The sequence below is a fragment of the Amphiura filiformis genome, unplaced genomic scaffold (genome assembly GCF_039555335.1).
Source record: "Amphiura filiformis unplaced genomic scaffold, Afil_fr2py scaffold_51, whole genome shotgun sequence".
Taxonomy (NCBI): domain Eukaryota; kingdom Metazoa; phylum Echinodermata; class Ophiuroidea; order Amphilepidida; family Amphiuridae; genus Amphiura; species Amphiura filiformis.
This window is the reverse complement of record NW_027305515.1, coordinates 555,621-572,661: the sequence shown is the minus strand read 5'-3', so window position 1 is coordinate 572,661 and position 17,041 is coordinate 555,621. Positions and strand designations below refer to the sequence as shown.

The window sequence follows — 17,041 nt, the reverse complement described above, 5'->3', positions numbered from 1 at the left end:
CACGAGGGAATCCTTAAACTATCATTATGCTGCATTCTGCACCCTACAACTTACATGACTAAGGCAAGGCTCATTTATGACATTTTTTTCGTCATCTATTGTAAGGTTTTCATCTGTAATTTTTGAATGTGATGTGTGATTTTTATCAAATAAAAAGTAAATGAAAGCTGAATGTTTACGTATAGGGGCCTAAATATAAGATATTTTGTATACCTTAATAAAATTCACAAATGTACATTTTACTACTGGTGTAACACTGTACCCTTAAATACCGGTATTTAGCTTAGTCTGAATCACAGCCTTAATCTGATTTTAATACTATTGTGTAAATTACTCGTGCATCTCATGCATGTGTAAAATACTAATTGACGACAATCTCATAAGAAATCCACTATGCGCATTGCCAATACATACTGTGAATACGATATTATCTGGGGCTTCTGGGAATGAGTTACAACGTGACGTCACTGTGGCTGCGTTCTCCAAACAACAACTATTGCCATGACAGTAAACATCATGCCTGCCGAAATTTGCAACCTTTTATCACCGTAAATGTTTGATTTCAGCCTTTGGTAAGTTATTTATATGCAAGAATATTAAGTAATGATACCACATGGTACCGTATTAAAAAAAATAACGTGATGACAAGAAGAGGAATTAATAAGCTTACAACCGTGATCATCTGTTGGTCATGTTATATTTTTTCACATGATGAAAATTCCAACACATGAACATGACCAACAGATGATACAAGCGAATCAAGCCTGCCGATACGTCTATTGTTATTATAGCACTTCTCATGAATATTAATAACATTCTCAATGACCTGGCCTGTCTCACTACAACATGACAATCACTTTGCACTTGAGATAGTTGAATGGTTCTTGACTATCACCCCACACAGTGATCAAGTTATACTAGTCTGGAATATTGAAAAAAATAAAATGAAATAAAACTAAATTAAATAGTTTGGAAAAGAATATTGAAATAATTATAATACTTAACTAGTAAACTAAATTGAAAAAAAAAGAATAGAACAGAATAAAATTGAATAAAATTAAACAAAACTAAACTAAAAAAGGAATAGAAAAGAATAAAAAAAACTGCAATCCCAGACTGCAATATAATAAATAAATAAATAAATAAATAAATAAATAAATAAATCTAAATAAACATTAAATAAATAAATAGGGCCTAAAACTTAAGCCTAGGCCTATGGTTTTTTAATGAATAAAATAAACATTAAAATAAATAAATAAGTTTTGTAAAAACAAAAACAACTATGTCCTATTTATAATATGCGGTTAAGAAAATATACTTAATATATTAGCCAAGACACAAATTACACAGTATTTACTAAACAAATAAAACTTAAAAAAAAATATTAAAAATAAATAAACGAGTTTAAATAGGCCTACATGTATATAGAATAATAAAAATAAACATTAAAAAAGATAATAAGTATCTAAATAAATAAATGCAGAAAATGTTCATTCGAAAATGTCTATTAAAATATTTAATTAATTAATTAATCAAGAAATAAATAAATACATATTAACTTCATTTTATTTGTGTGCCGCGGGTGTGAGCATGGCAAGTGCTGCCCATACGTTGACATGCAGAAAACATTCAATTGATTGCTTTACAGGAAGTGAGGATGTGGTATTAATATTCATGAGTAGTATTGTAATAACAGTAGACGTATCGGCAGGCTTGATTCGCTTGTCAGATGATGAACATGAAGTACAGTTTCTGCCAAGCAAAGAAGAACGGCAGTTGTTCATGTACATTTTGAGAGCGCGCAAAGCGTAAACGTAGAAGTCTGAAGTGGGCTTCTTGCTTGAGCAGTGTGCGATTTAGAAAAAAAAATTGCAGGCACATCAATTAGGTGTAGCCTAGGTATCCCAGGTGAATTCAAATTTGCCATCAAACTGCATCATTTTATATATATCAAATTAAAGCCCTTGAGTAAAGAAAGCCAACACTGAAAACCTTTTTGTCATAGCACTTTCCGTAGCAAAGTTACGGTACATCTTGTCAAAGATTGACTTTCATCAAAAAGATTCTGCTAGCAAAATTCCCCAAAACAGCATTACGGGGGTGTTTCTAGATATTAGTTTCATGACGATAGCACCTTTTTTAATGGAACTGCTATCAAAATCTCTCTGAAATTCCATGTGCGAGTCTCTCATCACCAAAAAAAATCACATACGTTTGGGTCAAGTGAAGTATAGACAACATATTTATGAAGGTTTCCTTCTTAAAAAGCTTCTTTTTAATTTCAATGTAAATTTGTATTGCCGGTTTAGGCCATTTTGACTGACTAACAAATGTGTTAACTGAGGTTTCCCTGTGATACCTAAATTAGGTATGCTGCCTACATTGTAGGCTAGGTGAATTCAAATTTGCCATCAAACTGCATCATTTTATATCAAATTAAAGCCCTTGAGTAAACAAAGCCAAAACTGAAAACCTTTTTTTCATAGCACTTTCCGTAGCAAAGTTACATCTTGTCAAAGATTGACTTTCATCAAACAATGTCAAAAAGATTCAGCTACCAAAATTCCCCAAAACGGCATTTCGGGGGTGTTTCTAGATCTTAGTCTCATTATGATAGCAGCTTTTTTAATGGAACTGCTATCAAAATCCTCTAAAATTCCATGTGCGAAAGTGACTTAGCACCATAAAAATCATATATTTGGGTCAAGTGAAGTAACATATTTATGTAGGTTTCCTTCTTCGGCCAGTTGTTTTAAATTTCTATGTAAAAATGCATTGACATTGTCGGCGAATTTGGCTGACTAGCAAATGTGTTTGCCTGGCATACCTACATCAATGGTGTAGGTATGCTATTGTTATACGTCGAACAACTGAATACAAGCACAACGTATGGACCAATTTATTTTTGTAAACATTTTTAATAGGCCTATAACAAAATGTATATTTCGTACAAATTGTACAACTATAGTTTCTACCCTATGACCTATAAAAGTTACCTGTTATCAAAGTGTCCGCAAAAAAATGGTCATCACAAGTATCTTTGATGCTGAAAACTAAGGATATTCACGCAGGGACAGGCCAAAAACCTTACCTCGATCGTAAAATCCAGCCGATGCATGTCATAAATAATTCATTATCCCATTGTGTAAATGTCACTGATTGTGTCCATGTATTGTTATACAGTGTAGCACCTGCGATCTCGCGCGAGAGCAGTTATCAAGCTGAGTCATTCCATGTCAAATCAACCAATTTGGTGAAAATCTTGGCAGGTCACCCCCTCAGATTTGGCTGAAAATCATTTCTAGCATACCTCTATGGCAATAATGAACACATGGAAAAAATAAGCGCTCAACTCCAAGCGGTTTCGGAGATACGGCTTGTCAAAATTTCACCCAGACCCCCCCTTTTTGCTCTTGTGAGTCGCGTCGTTGAATTTGTCGCATTTTGGAACACTCATATTTTGTCTTTAGGAAAAAGATATTAAGCTGAAAATTGCTACCTCGAGTGACTTTCACCCAAATAAGCAGAATCTGGCCTTAATAACAGTGTAGTGCTTCCACTTTAAAAGTTATGGGTCTCCCAAAACCCCTTTTCGTTTTGTCATATTTCACTGTGTACGGTTTCCAGAGCCCACTCGTACTCTTAAATAGATATCAGAGAATGTTCAAACTTCACATTTATGCTTAATAGGCCAATATCTCTCCCCTGAAACAATAACAGACCATTGACACCTTTAATTAGGTATTGGCTTGGACCCAAAGTTTGCTCTGCAAAATGAAATCCTGAAAACACCGCGCCTAGTCAGTTGACCTTTGACCCTGCAGATGAAATCCGACACACTTGAAACTTACACAACACATACTTAAACATTTGATATCTACCTATACCAAATCTTAACTATGTAACTCCACCCCTTCTTGGTTAGAGTGGATTATGAAATTTAGGTATTTTGCCAAATTTTACACACATTGATATAGGATGCTGGCTAATCTCTGTCAAAAAAGTGTGAACTTTGTGAATTTTGAAAAGTGGAGTTACAAAGCTAAGATTTGGTACAGATGTAGAATAAGTGTTTAAGCATTCATGGTGTAAGTTTCAAGTTTGTCGGAATTCATCTGCTGGGTCAGGGCCTGTTTCAAAATTGTCGTAATCATGTCGGACGGAATTTGATAGCAAATATGGCTGTCATTTTTGTTCCAGAAGTACTGGACTGGTTTTATTTTACATGGGTATGGATATGGTACATAGCTATCATGCTATGGCAGTATTGTCTGAAAAATCCTTGATGGCTTCGTGTAGGGCGGGAAAAAGTGACCATGTCGGACGGAATCGATAGAAATGGGGTTCCCAGGCTTTTGACATTCAAATTGATATTCTATTGAAAGTTACAACAATATCTTATAAAGTCCTGCCAAATAGTCAAAGGAACATTCATAAATTAAATTTCTCATACAATCTTTATTCAACAATCATTGTCATGGAAACGGCAACATCTCAAAAATGGGCCATGTCGGACGGATTGCATCATGTCGGACGGAATGAAATGTTGACTTTTTTAGCAACTTCTCAAAATTTAATATTTTTTACCTGCATTATAAAGATAAGGTCATGTACTAATGCTGTATATACTTTAAAAGTATTGACCTCTATTTATTAAAGATGTAATAATGGAAATATTGACAAATTCCATCCGACATGCTAGATTCCGTCCGACATGATAATGAATTGAAAATTGGTCCCCAACTTGCTTAATTTTGAAACTTACTTCTTAGAAATGAAGTTACAATACATTTTATGTAAGATTCATATCTATTCTTTCATAAAATAAACTTTTTCTTATGAAAACAACAAGATTTCTTAACTATTTTGACGTTTTTTCATGGGTATACAAAAACACAAGCATGTCGGACGGATTATTTGGAAACAATTAACAAGGGCTCCTTGAGCACTTATATTTCAATTGTTTTATTTTTTTGTACTTACACAATAAATACACACCTTATTTAGTTAATCAAACTAAACAATTAAAACCATATGTCATCAACTTCAGACTTCTTGCTATTTTAAAAATGTAAACACTGAATTTTCCGTCCGACATGCATGAATTTTCTTTTCTAAGAAGTGTTTCCTGTAAAAAACTACTCAAAATTTTATTTATTTATTCCTGTGAAGTATCCATGAATTTAATGTAGAAAATGAATCAATAGTTGTTTTAGTCAATTACCTTTAAAAAATGGACAGATTAAGGGCTACATGAAAACCAGCATGTCGGACGGAACTGTTTACAAGGGCACATTTTGCATTGGCCCCATGCAGGATAATGGCATATTTCCCACTTAAAAATGACCAGTTTCATCACGTGTACTTTCCTGCAGTCTGATTGAACAAAAGTAGGATGTTCTGTACAATGTACACGATATGCCAATTAGCCTAGGATAAGGCTAATGAAGTGAAATGATTAGTTTCCAATCACATTTTTTTCAGTGAAATATGAGGTCATGATTTCGTTATTCATTATTTTGGAAAATTTCATTATTGTCAAAACCTTTGTTTATATGGCTATTACCTAGATATTGTTGATGAAAGACCATCTCAAAACAGGTATTAATGCTAAGATCATCATTACAGACATTTTGCAACAGATTTAAAAAATCTGAATTTGGGTTTTTTTAAAGTGCTTACAATTTTGTAGGCACTTGAAACATGACGAGGTAACCCTTAAAATTCCATTATTTACTACATCCTCTACCTACAACTAAGGAAAAATGCTGATTATGATCAGCAGGGGATGTAAGATATTTTGAGAGTTTCAATTTTGGTTATTGCCATCTCAATTTGCAGATAATTGACTTTTTTATAAAAAATAATGAAAGTTTCGGTCAAATTGAAAAGGCGATGCGGGCGGGTGACGGGAAACTAAGAATCAACTTTCATTAGCCTAATCTGTGCAGAACAAGATGTACATGCAGCACATAATTATGTGCAGACTGCAAATACATGCTTTGCACAGGGCACTGTGGAATGAGCAGTCTTTCTGGCTTCTTTTACATTATTTTGTGTAATTGTAAAGATACCAGTATCAGGCAAAATGAGCTTCTGATCGATGTAGATTTTAGCGAAAACTATGTTTAAAACAAACAAAAACATGCCATACCTGAGACCATAATACCCGCCTCGAGTCTCCATACACTCAGAGTGGCTATTTTGGCTATGAGTCATTTAGTCTATAGTGGCATTTATTTCTTCAACATTTACATAATAAACTGACATGCATGCACTTTATGTTTTCTTCTCTGTGTACATTGTACAGTGTAGTGAGTGTGTCGGCCTACACATGTATTTGAAGCGGTAACTTGTTAGCTAAAATTTCAAATTTCAATGTACTTGAGGCCCTACATCAGGGCCCTTAGTTATCATGAAAAGTGTTGGGATTTAAAATTACAGACTACTAATCTATTTTCAATTACACAAAATAATGTAAAAAAGTCAGTAATTGGAATTAAAATATGAGCTTGTAAACCTTCACAGTGAACACACAGTGTAAGCAGACATGTGTGAGCAGATTAGAAGCCAGAAAAACTGCTACATGTACACCTTGTTCTGCACAAATGACAGATTATCCTAGGCTAATTTGCATATCGTGTACATTGTACAGAACATCCTACTTTTGTCCAATCAGACTGCAGGAAAGTACATGTGATGAAACTGGTCATTTTAAGTGGGAAATATGCCATTATCCTGCATGGGGCAATGCAAAATGTGCCCTTAGAAGAATTCATCCGACATGCTGGTTTTCATGTCGGACGGAAAAAAATGTTGACCTTAATTTGTCCAATAAGTAATTGACTAAAACAACTATTGATTCATTTTCTACATTAAATTCATGGATACTTCACAGGAATAAATAAATAAAATTTTGAGTAGTTTTTAAAGGAAAAACTTATTGGAAAATTCATGCATGTCGGACGGAAAATTTAGTGTTTACATTTCTAAAATTGCAAGAAATCTTAAGTTGATGACATATGGTTTTAATTTTTATATTTATCAACTTAGTAAGGTGTATATTTATTGTGCAAGTACAAAAAATAAAACAATTGAATTATAAGTGCTCAAGGAGCCCCTGTTATTTGTTTCCAAAAATTCGTCCGACATGCTTATGTTTTTTGTATACCTGTGAAAAACATCAAAATAATTAAGAAATTTTGTAGTTTTCACAAGAAAAATGTTATTTTATGAAAGGATAGATATGAATCTTACATAAAATGTACTGTAACTTCATTTAGAAGGAAGTTTCAAAATTGAGCAAGTTGATGACCCATTTTGAAACAGGCCCGTCAAAGGTCAACTGGCGCGGGCGGTGTTTTCAGGATTTCATTCTGCGGAGCAAACTTTGGGTCCAAGCCACAATTTAATTAAACTAGGTATCAGTGGTCTGTTCTTGTTTCAGGGGAAAGATATTGGCCTATTAAGCATTTTTATGAAGTTTGAACATTCTCTGATATTTATTTAAGAGTACGAGTGGGGTCTGGAAACTGAACACGGTGAAATATGACAAAACGAAAAGGGGTTTTGGGAGACCCATAACTTTTGAAGTGGAAGAACTACACTGTTTTTAAGGCCAGATTCTGCTTATTTGGGTGAAAGTCACTCTAGGTAGCAATTTTCAGCTTAATATCTTTTTCCATAAGTCAAAATATGAGTGTTCCAAAATGCGACAAATTCAATGATGCGACTCGCGAGAACAAAAAGGGGGGGTCTGGGTGAAATTTTGACAAGCCGTATCTCCGAAACCGCTTGGAGTTGAGCGCTAATTTTTTCCATGTGTTCATTATTGCCATAGAGGTATGCTAGAAATGAATTTCAGCAAAATCTGAGGGGGTGACCTGCCAACCTATTGGTTGATTTGACATGGAATGACTCAGCTGAAGTTATCACGCTGACTGGCTTAGCAATTATCAAAGTAGTTTTATAAACCAATCAGGTTAGACGTACTTTACTGGCGAGTCACATTAATTAATACCGTAAAAGGCCGTCGCGTTCATTGATTGGCTTACGATTTCAAAGAATGGCTTTTGCAACCAATCACAATACGGGTTATATGATGCCCGTCGGAAATTTTGCATACGTCCACGATGACATCATGCCCCAGTGCCACGACTCACGAGGCTGGCTTCTCTGCGAACGCGAGCGAGTGGTATAAAGTCAGTTTCACACCTGTGATTTAATGGAGCACATCCACAGCGCATTTGACAGATAAAAATGGAATTGGCAATTCTGAGCCAATATATATATATATACGGTACATAACTTTTGTTACCAGTGTGTAGCTATTTTTTTGAGAAAAATGCAAAATCAGTCACAGAATTTATCAGGGGGTGTAGTACCACCTTTAACATCCATTGATAAATGCAGTGAATTCTTATAATTCTTATTATGTTTTTTCAGTTTGTAAACCATCTTGTACCTACATCACCAAGACCAAAGTTGACTAGAGATTCAACCATCTTCACCAGTGGGGTATCCTTTATGGAGTCCTCATACGCTGGAGATGCTGCCTTTTTGACTCCGAAGAGGAAGACCAAGGACCCAACCTGAAAGGCGAATACAACCGTGGAAGCACCCCTCCTTCTCATCGCTCCGCTGCCAAACAATCTCAAATCGGTAACCCCTCGGCGGGGTCATCTACAACCTCAGGGCATTACTCCTCCGACTCCAACATGTCGAAAACCAAAGAAACTCCATCAAGAGATGCATTTGATTCAACTTTTTCAAGGGCAAGATCGCCGTCTGCACGTACCAGAACACCATCTGGGTCGTCTCACAGGTACTCGGATTCCTTTGATTCGGAAGATTCCTGGGGACTCCAGAAGTGGATCCCCAACAAGATCTAGAAGAGCAGTGAGAAAAGGCAATGCAGGGGTTTCGGGAAGGAGATTTGATAGTGGAACCAGCAGGGACAGCAGACCATCAACTTTTAGAAGTGTTAACAGTAGCGGCTATGGACGGACAAATAAAAAAGGTAAGTGATAGGTTAGACTTGATAAGAGTCCATGCTAATGAAATCGCAGAAGCATGAGTAATATTTTCAACTTCAAGAAATTATAAAATCAGTGATATTTTTGCCATATAAATAGAGAGTAAAAAAACCAAATTTTTCTCATCAATTTGGAATGGACTATAAATAAATTTTTACATTGTAATAAGAATGCAATCATTATTTTAATTATTATAATATTATTATTATTAATTATTTTTTAATTACATGTTTGTTTGTTTGTTTGTTTAAACATTCGCTCCGTGTGGAGACACGCTTGGGTCCTGATGGGACCAGGCTCAAACAAAATGCTCAAGCTAGGCTAAAAAGCCTATGGCCATGTGTTGTGAACTCGCCGACTTTGCGTCACACCTTGATTTTTCTGTCACGATGCACCTTTTTTGGTATCAATGGTCATATCTGGAAATCTATACACCCTATGATAGTAAAAGTATACATTTTTGGAAAGCTATTGGTCCAAGGAACCTAAAAATTGTATCAGAATTAGTGTAGGGTATATGTGAAAAGAAATAATGTAAAAAATGCAAGCCCATTTTATATTTTTGATGAAACTTACTTGGGGTACTGGTTTTCATTCATGTGTACCCCTCCATCAATTCTTAATGCAGTTTTGAAAAGTTCAGACCATTAGCTTTCTGATGATATAGGGCTTTATGATAGTAAACCAATGTGTATTTCAGAAAATGGCTGGTGGAATTTTATACCGATTCAACCCATCAGTCGAGTACATTTTGAAAAATATTTTCTTAGGGTGTACACTAATTTCAAGTGCATTTTTGGATTCCTTGAGCCAAGAGCTTTCCAAAAATGTATACTTTTGCTATCCTAGGGGGTATACTTTTAAAAATACAGCGATGGTAATCTCTATCAGCATATTGCGCTTGAAAATTTGGGTTTACCGTGTAGAGAATAGGGACAAATTTGTAAGTCATGTGACTTACCTGTGACTACCAGTTAGTCTCCTCCGCAGCCAGTTTGGTTACGCTCCCTCCACACAAACAGTCTGCCAATTGCCACTTATAACGCCGTTTCTGATTTGCTACATGATTGTAGCCGTAGAGCTGTACATACGGGAACTTGATTGACCTCACTCAGCTGGCGAGATGGCAGGTCAAAATTGCTCATGAATAATAAAGTAGCCGTCTCAGCCGATCGACCAATTGAAAGCTTTGTTTGACGTCAAGCTGGATGACGTCGGCAGAAAACCGTTAGCGAATCAAAAAGGACCAGTTCGTGATCATTGGCAGCAGTGTTGACTCTCTCTGGAAATTGGGTGCGCCAAATGACACATTTTCTTCCCAAATTGGCCCAATTTTGGCCCAGTAATTCCCTAAATTCACTAATTTTAATACAGCATTACACATTTTTGTGAGACAAAAATAATTTTCACTGGGCCAAAATTGAGACATACGGCCTCTGAGTAAACACTGATTGGCAGACTGTTTGTGTGGAGTGAGCGGAACCAAACTGGCTGCTGTGGAGACTAACTACCAGTCCTCTCATTTTCTTAAAAGAAAGTTAAGGTATTTAAATGTTTACATGGACAACTAAGCTATCTTTTGATACCAAATTTATAGTAATAAGGACACATTTGAAGTACATAATGAACAATTTTACAATTGTGTGCACTTAAAATACAAACTACCCATAGAGTTTGTACATGAGTGCACCGCTGCCACATGCACCGCTGCCACCACCACCCCTGACTTGGTCAATTGGATTGGGTGCCATTCTGCCAATGTTCAAGATATCTTAATGAAATTGTCCATAGTTACTAATCAATATCTTAGCCTTCATTTGATACCAAATTTACTGTCATACCTATATTTTTTCCAAAGATACTCTCCAAAAACAAAATGATCACAGTGAAAAGTGTGACGCCACCACCCTTTTTGGGTGTTGAGTTCAAAACCCATGGCCATATATAAACATGCTGGCCTGTATGGAAAGAGAAGTGAGAAACAGATTTGAAGACAAAGAACAAGGAAAAGAAGGCCACTCCCAACAATCAAGTTAACAATTTTACTGTCAGCCTTTGGGTCAAGAGAAAGGAAGTGCTTAATCCAATCGCAACTGCCACTGGGCTGATCATGTAATTTATTAACACTCATACAAAGATTCTTGTCATTCTGGGTATCCAGACTCTATTTTTTGATTTATTTTGTTTGATGACTGTTCCATTCAACTTGGCGAAATCTCGTTGAATGGGACAGTCCATTTTTCACCTCATAAAACATTTCTTACCATTGCACTCATAAGCATTCGTATACTATTTTTAGGTCCCCAGAAAACTCAACAGAAGAAAGGGCGTGGCAGAGGGCGAGCCAATAGCAATGCCAGCTCGGCACAGAACACTCCACGCGGAGGAAACGAAACCACACGCCGCATGCTGTCAGCGAAAGGTCACACCATCAACAGGATACGAAATGAGTACGAAGTCCTGAAATCCAAGCATGATGAACTACAGAGGGAGTTCAAACTGCAGAAAGAACTGCACAGGAAAAACAATCGTGAACTGGACAGGTACACTAAGCAAGAGGAGTCGTTGCCTACGATAATGAAGTCGCAGAATTCGGAACTCGAACACTATAGGAAAAAATGCCAGGCTTACAGGGATAAAGAGAGGCAGAAAGACCAGCAGCTGAAGCAGTATAACGATAAGTTGAACAGGACGGAGGATGAGCTGAAGAGAGCGAGGAATATACTGGAGAATAAAGGGTTGAAGGAGAGGTCGGAGTTGCAAAAGGAACGAGATGGGTTAGAGGAGAAACTGCAGGAGAAAGAGAGGAAATTGGAGGTAAGTGATATCACCATGTACAATGGGCTGTTCTGATTAAAATCCACACTCCCCCTGAGGGCAGGAGGAGTGTGAATATAAGATGGAATGAACACGTTAGCAAGATCCATTTGAATTTCATACACTGTCTGAGAAAGATACAATATGTATCGTCCACAGAGGGAGGGTGGGTTTCAAGTAGAGTTGGTTTATGTGCTAATTTCATTTGAAATGCATACTCCCTCTGTGGAAGATATTTCTAAAATCATCCATAGGGGAATGTGGATTTTAAATGGATTAGCCCAATGTATGACACAATAAAGCAAAAGAGGTATATACATGGAAAGTTCAAAATCTTTAGCCCCAAATCTTTAGCCCAGTTGTTGAGCATGGCTTGATAACCCCTTGGTTACGCCACTGACCTTCCCTATTAACACCAGGATCTGTCCGATTTCAGGATCTTCTAAGTGTGGGGAGGTTGAATTTTAAGCATTGTATTTTTAAGTTTTATGTAAATTTTCAATACCCATTAGCCTGACTATGCAAATTATGCTCCTCGTGAAAAAAATGGTCCATTATGTATTCCACAAAATTGCAATGTAATATGCACATTTGAAGGTAGGAGATTACTTCAAGTGAACCTCCAAATTGTGTTATTGTATTCCACACAGAAAGGAATAAGAAATTGGCAGTATCATATGTATGGACCTATATTGAGCAGGGCAGCACTGCTCATTTTGATGGGAAGCATACCTTTTACATGTAGCTACAAATAAATAATGCAAGTCAGGGTTGTAGCCATGGTAGGAAAAAATGGGCAATACGGGAAGCTCATTGCCAGGAAATTTTGGTTTTGGACCAAAAAAAATAAAGAAATACATAAGGGAAGTATGTCATACTGGCGGGAAATTTGGTAAAACTGGAGGAAAATTCTGGATTGCTTGCAGGGAAAAAAACATTTTTTCAGCCTCTGGTTGTAGCTACAGTGGGCGGTGGTGGGCGGCAGTTTTGGAACCCACCACTCAGCTGCCATTTAGCATTAGAGCCCACCACTAAGTCCAAAATTGTACAATTTTGTTGAATTTATCAAGATACATGTAGATACATTTTGACAACAAATTGCCAAATAAGTAAGATTTTCGTCAAATGCCACCCAGCACTAAAAATGGCCTAGCTACAACCCTGATACAATTTATCTTGTTCTGTTTTTAGTTGTCCTACCATTGAGAGCAAAGTCCAAGTTTCAAACCACTAACATGTTTCTGGAGTTTGAAAAATCAGTTTACTTCAGAAATGTGTTTTTGGTGGTTCGTAATGAAGTAATGAAATAAAACAAATTGTTTTTGGACATTGCTTGTGTACATCAGGCAATGATGGCAAATGTGTATTGCAATATTGGAATGCTTGTAAAACACTCTGCTCAAGTTTGACAGTGATTAAAGTTATTTTGCTAGTTGCATCAATTTGAAATAATTTTGCCCTGGGGTTAATTTTTAAAAGGAAATTCTTAATTGGTTTGTCAATTAAAAATGTCACGGCACAAAGCAATCACCCTTAAAAGTGCCTTTACTGGTCCTAATGGTAAAATCATGTAGGAATAAAGTGTTGTTTTAAGTAGAGTTTTATTGGAATTGTATTATTTCCACTCTATTAGCAAGCAGCCACAACAAGCTACAGCAGAGGTGGGTTGCTAGGCGATAGTTACCGTAGTGACCAGTGTATTACTGGAACATGCACATGGTATATTGCATATTGTATTGCAATTATGGATATGAATGTAAATTAATTACATAGAAGAAAATACCTGGAATGAAATATAAGATGTGATATTCTTCATGGGGTTAGTACAAATTAATATTATGAGAAATTCTGTATCAGCAAAGCCTCATGTAGTCACTTAAAATGGACAAGCGAAACAACAGAAGGAATGAACAATTAGGTTTAAAAGCATTATACCCAAAGACCCGGGGGGTACTCAGTACAAATGACCATACGATGGGACGTGCGCAAACATGGGTAGCATTTTCAGCCTTCTGGTATATCAATGACCCCTTTTTCAAAGCCTATTTTGGTATATGAATGGGTCTTTTTTCAAAATTTTCTCAATTTTTTCGGAAAACAGCCCAATTTTTCCTTAATCTAGCCAAAATTTTCAAAATTTTGGGAAAATTTGTAAAAAGTAAGACAATTTTGGGTAAATTCAGCCAAAAATTTTGACTTTTGGTATATCAATGGGTCCAAATTTCTTGAAAAATTGGTATATTTATGGGTCTACTTCCAAAATCTCAGCGGCACGTCCCTAACAAAACCAAACTTGAGTACTCCCCCGGGCCCAAAGTCCTGTGTTATGAGTGAAGTTATGAATCAAATCAAAATCATCACTGGTCATATTTACATTGGATTGAAGCAAAATGCCCCCCCCCCCCCAGCTGAAATTAGAATGTCAGAATTTTAGGTTTTTTAGGGTCATACAGGATATGGTAAACAAACATTGTAATTTCATTTGGAAAACTAATCATATTTTGTATTTTGTAAATGTAATTTCTGTTGGAAAATTAATCATATTTTACATTTTCTGTATTTGTTAATTTTTTTGCCATCAGGATCTTGAGAAATATTTGAAAAATGTGAAGAAGAACCAACGTCATGAGAGGCGGGACTGGAAGTCATGCGAGAGGGAGTACAAAGGTCAAATAGAGCATCTGAATGATGATAACGAGAAACTACAGCTACAACTCAGGGTACGCAATTGACTTGAATACTTCATAGATTGGAAGAAAAAAACACCAATTCTGAATAAGGGTGTGAGTGAGTCCCGGGAATTCGAGTCCCACCCGAGAACCCGAAATTAAAGTTTTTTTCCGGTTTTGTAGTGTCTCTGGACCTAGACCTAAATGCTAGGATCATTCATGGTTGACCTAAAAATATAAAAAAAATAAAAAATTTGCACGATGTTTGTGTTTTTAATAAGAAAATTGATATTTTGTGATAAATGGGGAACGTTTTACTTCCTGGAACCCTAAACCAGGCGTCCTCTACCCATTAAAAAAATAAATAAATAAATAGAAAGGTTTTTTTTTTTCCCCAATTTGGTACCCGGTTACCCGCCGAAATTACCCGAAAATCACACCCCTAATTCTGAATAAAGTTTTGTGATATATGTACGAGGGGGGGGGGGGTATCAACATTTTTTAGAAATCACCCAGAAGTGAAGGAGCTATATCGATGAAAATTTGTCAGTGTAATCATTGTTCCTTATGTACATTGTGGTTCAAAAAATGGTCTCATAAGTATGTCTACTTTCATAACAGGTGGTGCTAGATGGACCAGTGATTACACTGACAAAATTTCCTCAATAAAGCTTCTTCACTTCTGGGTGATTTCTAAAACTTTTTGATACCCCCTCGTATTTCCCATAGTTTGTATCCAAATTTTAAGGTAAACCATCTCACCACATTTCATTAGCAATTACGCTGATACAGTTCTATTTTAATTTTGTTTTATTACAGTACGGTAGTTTTTGAAAATTTTGTATACAATCATTTGGTTATGTATGCAAATTTCTCAAGTCAAACAAAAAGATATTTTGTCATAAAACCAAGAAAAGAACCAAATTATTTTGAGATAGTACTTAACATTTCTGCAAGTGCTATTTTCTTGCCCATTCCACCATTGAAATTTTTTTAGAACATTGAGTCGTTACTGTATGCATTTCAGCAAAATGTGAGTTGCAGCACCATCAAAATAATAAAGTGAATAATATTAAATAAGTCCAAAAAAATAATAGTAATAAGGCCAAAAAAAGGGTTGGTCAATCAAACATACTGCGAAAAAGCTAAATGCTATAATAAGTCAATTCAATAATTTTGAATATTGTATTTAATTGTGTGTTAATTTTTTTTATTTGTTATCATTCGGACCCTCCTTAACATTTATGTGCAGTCTTCCATATTTTTGTGAGTATGTAGTTTGATGCATGGAACTTCAGAAATCGGTGGACATGATTTTTTTACTGGAGTAGGATGTCGTCTTTGACTAGGATTTGAACCTGGGCCCCCTGGGTATCTAGACTCTTTTCGAAAGACAGCTTTGCTTGCATGATTTGTTTGCAGTTAATTTCTTTAGTTGTAGAGTTTTCTGGTCGAAGGGCATTATAGTAGTAATGGTTTTTTTATTCTAATATTTAAAAACATATCTTACAATATAAATGATGCAGCATAGTTGTTGTTGGTGAAATTTAATATTTTAATGAAACATATTTTTGTTGCTAAAATATAAAAAGTGCATTCTTTGGGTTGCTAATACTTTTGGGTTCAGCTTTCTTTCTCTTGTCGAGAGCCCTGAATTGTTTATTGAAATCTCAAAGTATAAATATAATTCTATTATTTTCTGTGTCATAATTTGGCCCTGGGAATTTGGCATACCCTTTTCATCCTGTACATGTGTGTGCTTTAGGGGTAGGTTAATTACTGTATCGTAGATTTGATATACGCTTTGCACCTGCACCCTGTATGTGCTTTAGGGTTAAGGTATGGGAAATAGTTTGTACTAGATTTCGCGGTTCTCATGATAGGCCTATTTCTATGATTACCCAACACCCGTTACCCATATACCTGCCCTGACCTTTTAAACTACTTTGAAATGAAGACCAAACTTGACACAACAACTCTCTTTGTTTTGTAACTGTGATGCTTAGGCCTACTTCGGTAGTTATAGGTAGGCCTACCCATAATCTGGAAACCCATCATTCGCTTCTTCCAAGCCCTGTCCTGCCACCACATTGGAGGACCCGAAATTAGTATCTGGACGTGGATATAGGCTGTTACTAAAATAATGAAATCAATCGCGAGAAATAGGCCTATTGGTCCGATGAGATGCACCTGTTAGTCACACTGTAATGCTTTCCGATGCGCGCACTGTACTCCGCGCCCATTGATAATTCGCGATAGCACACCGTGAGCACGCGATAGTGCATTGCGCGAACGCGAGACGGACACTCTCGATTAGTATTAAGATATATATCTATCATGTATAAGGGTTAGAGTAATAGGGTTTCATGTGATACTTAATTTTAGTGTAGAGTTAAGGTTTTGCTTGTTAAAATCTCAGTTGATTTTAGATTTTAAAGAATATCGTTGCTTTTGACCCAAAGTCTAACAGTAAAATTGTTCACTTGCTTTGTAGGGAGCTCTTGGGCTTCTTTTCCTTGA

At 36.1% G+C, this 17,041-nt stretch overlaps 1 protein-coding gene across 1 annotated transcript in view; it reads left to right on the top strand.

Annotated features, from left to right (window-relative positions):
- The first annotated feature begins 446 nt into the window (after positions 1-446).
- LOC140144370 (uncharacterized) overlaps positions 447-17,041 on the top strand; it is a 35,113-nt gene continuing 18,518 nt past the window's right edge. Inside the window, 5 exon segments of the mRNA XM_072166187.1 lie at positions 447-572; positions 8,446-8,854; positions 8,856-9,019; positions 11,335-11,852; positions 14,435-14,572. Coding sequence (XP_072022288.1) covers positions 8,718-8,854; positions 8,856-9,019; positions 11,335-11,852; positions 14,435-14,572 — 957 coding nt within the window. The 5' untranslated portion in view covers positions 447-572; positions 8,446-8,717.